A 6,431-nucleotide genomic window follows, 5' to 3' on the forward strand; every position below is an offset into this window, starting at 1 on the left:
AAGGGGTGCATGTTCTAATAATTTGGGGCTTTATGAAAAGTTTTAGCTACAATATCTTTCATGCTTTTAATAAAACTGCAACAATCTCCCTGTCCTGCTAGTTGGAATCTGTAGCTTTTTTTTTAAGTCTATCATCATATAAACATCTGAGTATTCATGAGATACTATTAGTATTCGTGGAATAATGTTAATAATAATGCTTTACACATAGAAAATAAATTTGAAATGGTTCAAAGCATTTTCATCATAGTAATTTATGAAAATGATTTTTAAATAGCTTTAAACAAAAGTGCCACACTTATACTTAACCCTACTGTCCCCATTTTTTGTTTTTTGTGGCAGAGACAGAGTCAGAAAGAGGGACAGACAGGAAGGGAGCGAGATGAAACATCAATTCTTCATTGCAGTTCTTAGTTTTTCATTGATTGATTTCTCATATGTGCCTTGGCTGGGGGGCTACAGCAGACCGAGTAACCCCACCAGATGAGCCTGCGCTCACGCTGGCGACCTCGGGGTCTTAAACCTGGGTCCTCCACATCCCAGTCCGACGCTCTATGCTCTGCGCCACCGCCTGGTCAGGCCCCACTGTTCCCATTTTATACCACAGTCGTCAGCTCTCTAAACATGTTGCAGCAGCACGTGTGCGTCTCTGCAGCCTTACGGGAACATCTGTGAGAGCTGTTAAGTCACTGGCACTGCCCTCAGGGTGGGATCAACAGTAGAATCTCCCTCTACTGATGTTTGGGTTTGTTTGGTTTTTTTTAATGTTTATCCTACTGATTTTAGAGAGGGGAAGGAAGAAAGCAGGAAAGAGACAGGAACATCTGTTCCTGTATGTGCCCTGACAGGGTCAAATCAGCAACCTCTGCGCTTCAAGACAACGCTCTAAGCAGTTGAGCTATGCAGCCAGGGCTCTACTAACTCTTTTTTTTTTTTCTTTTTTTTTTTTTGTATTTTTCTGAAGCTGGAAACGGGGAGAGACAGTCAGACAGACTCCCGCATGCGCCCGACCGGGATCCACCCGGCACGCCCACCAGGGGGCGATGCTCTGCCCACCAGGGGGCAATGCTCTGCCCCTCCGGGGCGTCGCTCTGTTGCGACCAGAGCCACTCTAGCGCCTGGGGCAGAGGCCAAGGAGCCATCCCCAGCGCCAGGGTCATCTTTGCTCCAATGGAGCCTTGCTGCGGGAGGGGAAGAGAGAGACAGAGACGAAGGAGAGGGGGAGGGGTGGAGAAGCAGATGGGCGCTTCTCCTGTGTGCCCTGGCCGGGAATCGAACCCGGGACTTCTGCACGCCAGGCCGATGTCTACTAACTCTTAATCAGCACATTTCCCCAATAGCTTTGTACAGATGCTCTCATTTGATATTCACAACACCTCTAGAGGAAATAGTGAGCTTAGAAACTCAAAAATATTTTAACCTGATGGTACAGGAACAGCTGTGATTTATTTCAGAGGCAGAGAATGAAGGGAAAAGGGTAAAAGTTCTAAAGATTCTTGACTTCAAATGTTATTCTCAGGTGCTGTCTTTACCTTTGCAAGACTGGACACTTTCACTTCCCTTCAAACGCCAAAGAAGGGCTTTGCCTGGTCTGTCATCTCACAAGTCATCTATTATCTCTTAGTCTGTTACTACGGCTTCATACAGGTGGGTTAAAAATGTTAGATCTCAGGTCTTGGCAGGTGTTTGGAGAGCTCCACAATGAGCGATTGAATCGTGGCTATGATTTTGGTCCTTTCCAGAAGCTTGACTTCAGTCAAAGGCTGACTGGTTTTCCACAAAGTAGCTCTGTTTGCAAGAGTTAAAGAATTAAATCTGTAGAAAGAATATTGTCTTTTGTACATTGTATGACCCCTATATAAGGCAATATATCAAGAGGTTGAAAGTATGATGAACAAAGCAAGTACTGAAAAATACTTGTATCTATAAGATAATCTATCTTAAGCCAAATAGGATGCTTATTTTCAGGCTTGAAAACTAATTCAGAGCCTGACCTGTGGTGGCGCAGTGGGATAAAGCGTCGACCTGGAAGTGCTGAGGTCTCCGGTTTGAAACCCTGGGCTTGCCTGGTCAAGGCACATATGGGAGTTGATGCTTCCAGCTCCTCCCTCCTTCTCTCTATCTCTCTCTCTCCTCTCTAAAAATGAATAAATAAAATATTTTTTAAAAAATTTAAAAAAAAAAACTAATTCAGAAACGTATCATTTAAGTTTAAACAAGAAAAACGCCTGTACCCCATTAAAGTTGTATCAGGGAGGGCCAACTTTTCAGTAAGCAGCAGCTCTGACCACAGAGCAGAACCAAGGCCAGAGCCCAGGTGTCCAGCTGGAGCTGACAAGTGCCAGCCGAGTGCTCTGCCAGCGTCCTAGCACTGCGCCAGGGGTGGCGGGCTCACCGCGCAGGCAAGCAGGAAGGACGCTGGTGTCCGTCTAGGGTTGCCGGCTGAAACAGCAGCGAAGCAGGTTCTTCACGCGGAAAAAAAACATTCTGGAGAAGAGCATAGTCACTATTAGCTTCGTCATTTTGGGGCTTGACATGAAGCTTATTTTTCTACTTAAGAACAACATGGCCCAATACCACCATGACCGTGACAGGTAAGGGGGAGCCTGAGAGCACAGGCTCTTCCTGCTCCATGTCCAATTTCCTGTTACACACAGGTGTTCTCACACCCCTCCCCCTCCACTGAGCCACCAAATCTGTGTTTCTGCATAATGCCAGAGTGAAACGCAGAACGCAGACCGATGTCCACAGCAGGGAAGGAAGACGACTACCTAGTGCTAATCATGCTGGAAAGCTCTGCTGCCTTTCACATAACGAGGGCCTGTTGGTCATCATTTTGCACCACGGCCAAGGAATAAAACCAAAGTCATGATGTGTGATCATCCTTTAAATAAAACCACAACACACAGTACATACTTTAAACCCAAAGCCGGTTGCTTTCTGGGTTAGGGATGTTTCCCCTCTGGGCCCCTTCTCTGGTCTTCCTCGTTGGGAAGCATCTGTGCCCCAGACCACGTACTACCACAGTTTTTCTAACCCTCAGCCACTGGCCGGGGCTATTGATCTAGCGCAGACTCCGTGTCCCAGGAAGCTGCATAGAGGGTTGTTTATGCAGGGACAGCTGGTCTGCAGTCAAATGACAATGGCAACCAAGGCCCAGCCTGCCGTGTGGCACTGCCTAGGTCTTTGACAACAAAAGACCTAAGATCAAGTGCCAACCTGCTCCTATCTATGGTTTTTTTAAATTAACCAGGTTGCTGCAACATAAAATTATGAATGCATCCCTCAAATAAAACCTAACAAAAAAAATCAACTCCTAATTGGTAACAGCCATCTAGTTTAAGCATCTTTCTACTCAGCACTGTTAAACCCCTTAGGCTCTCCTGCCGGAGGACACAGGAAAGCAGCCTAGCATAATGGCACGTCCCGTTATGTTAACTCAGCTCCTTCTGAGAGGGGAGCTTTAATCCCACCCAGAGCAAGAGAGGAGGCTGGCCTCGAGCTCCAGGATGAAACGGGAGCAGAGACCAGCTCGGGGCCCCATTTCAAGTTCTCTTCAGCGCAGCTCCCAAGTACGCGCCTCTTTAGCCAGTGCTCCCAGGTCCACTAATACAGGAGGCCACACTGGACAGCAGCGCTTACACGGCCTACAGGACTCAGAACTGCCACGCTCCGGTGGCGGGAACACTGGAGAGGACATCACAGGAACTGGTGGCGTGCGCTTCCTGCTGAGTAACTGTCAGCCTTCCTTGGTACAGGTTCATCAGCTTCCACGAGGCTGTGAAAGTGAACTCGCTGTCATTCATCTCATGGGCTTCCTGGTTCTGTTGGCAACTGTTCAGCTGTTGAACCTGCTGCACCGTAATCCCAGGCTGCAGGTCATTGGCAGAACGCTCAACCAAGCCTGGGACGAGGTGGTGGGCTTCCCTGCTGGTCATCCTCATCCTGCTGACAGGCTACGCCATTGCTGTAAGCCCCCACTCAGTGTCTGTCTTTTCCTAAGTGCTGTGGTCTTGGAATCACGTTGCTGCCCTAGGAAGATGTCACTACATGGAAATCATCAGTTCAAGTGGCAGAGTTAGGAGGGAAAGTGGAGGAAGAAAGCTGGTTCTAGCTGTCGTCCCATACTTATTTAGCAGTGTGACTTAGGTTCATACCTTTGTCTCTTTAAAATGGTCCATCTCTAAATGGACTGCAAGAACGTGGTCAAATTTATATGAAAACTCGATGTAATTACTACAAAGGAACTTTATATAATTTTTTAGGCCTAGTAATTGAAATGCCCGCTAAGGAATTTCTTATATTTTCACCCTGTTGGCTCTGTGCTGCCCTCATTCTCCTGCACCTCAAGTCACGGGAGTAGCCTGCCCTGCTGCTTTCTCCTTTTCAGTTTAACCTGCTGTTTGGTCGGAGCAGCTATGACTACCGGACTGTTTTCAGCTCAGCGGTGACTTTTGTTGGTCTCTTGATGGGAATCTTTCATCACAAGGTGAAAACCCCAACCTGTTTTCCCTACAGAATTATTTGGTTTAATATACAGGGTGAAGCAAAAGTAGGTTTACAGTTGTGAGTACTTGAAAGGAGTTTATTGTATTATTTTCCATGTGAACAACTGTAAACCTTTTATCCACCCCTGGATTTTCCAGAATTGACAAAACTCACATGGGCTTTGCGAGCCCGAGGGCACTGGATGGAATTCCTATGCCCTTAGCGTCATTCTGCCCCCCCCCCCCCCCACAGGAAAGTACTCTACCTTAGTTCTGCTTTTCTCCTAGGCATCGGTTCCTTATGTGAACATATCCTGAACATTAGCATAAAATTTACATTTTAAAAGAAGTGAAACTGTCCGTGTTTAAACTCAAAAGTATTTTATTGTCTTTCCAGATTATTGCTTAGACCCCATCCTGGGCTCCTTTCTGGTCCTCACCAGCGTCCTCCTGATGGTACTTGTGATTAACCTTTTTGTTTCTGTCATCCTAATGTCCTTTGGTAAAGAAAGAAAGGCTCTTCAGGTAGGTGACACTGTGGCTTGGCAATTCACATACAGGTTTCCCCCACTATCCAAAAGTAGAGCCCGTTTCTATGAACCATTTTCAAAAACCAAAATGGCATAAAGAAGCCATCACCACTAATTTATACAGGAAATTTTTTTAAGCTTTCCAGAACCCCCAAAATAACTTAGCAAATAATACATCAAACCAAAAACAACAGTAACATCTGGTGAAGGCAGGAGGGATACAATATGCGGCTTAGGTGGGGCAGACTTGCGGAGTCACCCCGTGTACCGCCTCTGCAGCAGCCCGCTGCAGACCCTCAGCGCTGTTTCCGCCTTTTTCATAAAAGCACGTCCTCCTCGGTCTGCTTCTGGTCAGCGTACACGGGTACCAACACAGGCCTTTCCTAAAAGGGAAGTGGCGTGAAGTGGGGAATACCTGTAAAAACCATAGTCTCTACCCTTGGAAAAGTCCAACTGTGGCTGCTCTTCAGAGTACAGATGGACAGAATGCACAGTATCACATATTCCGTTCATGAGCCTCCACAGCTCTGCCAACTGCCTCATAGGAAACCCAGTCTACCAAGACTCCCAAGTTCTAGCCACTGCCCACACATAGCTGACCCTCTGCTAAGAATACCTGACAGATCATTAAAGGAAACAGTATCTTGACTATGTATGTTTACTTTTTCAATCTTTGAACTTTTTGTCCTTCAATATTAGCAACCATTTCAATTAACTGCCTTTTCTTCTGTCTTCCCAGACTTGGAAAGAAGCTGCACTGACGGACGTCCTGCTGCAGAAGCTCTCAAGCCTGTTTGGAATCCAGCGTCCCGGGACGCCTGTGAGTGCACAGCGGGGCCAGCGCTGGGCACTGCGCTGCAGGGGTTCCCACAGCTGTTCCCACCGGCTAGCCCTTATCATCACAGGGCATAGCTCAGAGAGGAACAGATGTCTACCGTACACTTTGTCAGGGATCAACACCCCCTTCCTTCCCTGAAAGTTCATATGTTTATGGATCTTGGCACTGTCGGGAAAAGGTTAACGCTGCAAGAGTGACACGCTCAATGGCTCTGCTGCTGAACAGCAAGTAACAGCACCCTCCCTCCCAGCTCCAGCCTGGCTGTGGGAAACCTGCGTGCGTCAGACAGGAGCTCACTGCAGCTTATTAAAATTGAAGATGCAAGCATGTGATCTGGCTGATGGGGAGCATTTCTGACACTGTGCTCCTTGCCCATATTTAATTAGGTTCTGGACCCAACCCAGAGTCCGCAAAGCCCCAGCAGAGTAACCAAGAAAACGCACAGACGCACCCTGGGCTTACACGCAGAGACTGAACCGGGCTCACTGCTGTCGGCATCCATACTACCCACACAGCCAGAGGTAAGGTCTGACTTGTGCCCAGCATGGATCACTTGCTTAAAATATTCTCCACTAA

At 47.3% G+C, this 6,431-nt stretch overlaps 1 protein-coding gene across 1 annotated transcript in view; it reads left to right on the forward strand.

Moving 5' to 3' along the window:
• The window catches only part of PKD1L3 (polycystin 1 like 3, transient receptor potential channel interacting), an 82,266-nt gene that overhangs the window by 75,561 nt on the left and 274 nt on the right, over positions 1–6,431 (forward strand). The window contains 9 exon segments of the mRNA XM_066244114.1: positions 1,520–1,647; positions 2,434–2,594; positions 3,759–3,790; positions 3,793–3,926; positions 3,928–3,969; positions 4,391–4,505; positions 4,897–5,012; positions 5,757–5,981; positions 6,242–6,431. Of these exon segments, the coding sequence (XP_066100211.1) occupies positions 1,520–1,647; positions 2,434–2,594; positions 3,759–3,790; positions 3,793–3,926; positions 3,928–3,969; positions 4,391–4,505; positions 4,897–5,012; positions 5,757–5,981; positions 6,242–6,431 (1,143 nt within the window).

This window comes from Saccopteryx bilineata, chromosome 9, assembly GCF_036850765.1.
Source record: "Saccopteryx bilineata isolate mSacBil1 chromosome 9, mSacBil1_pri_phased_curated, whole genome shotgun sequence".
Classification (NCBI taxonomy): Eukaryota; Metazoa; Chordata; class Mammalia; order Chiroptera; family Emballonuridae; genus Saccopteryx; species Saccopteryx bilineata.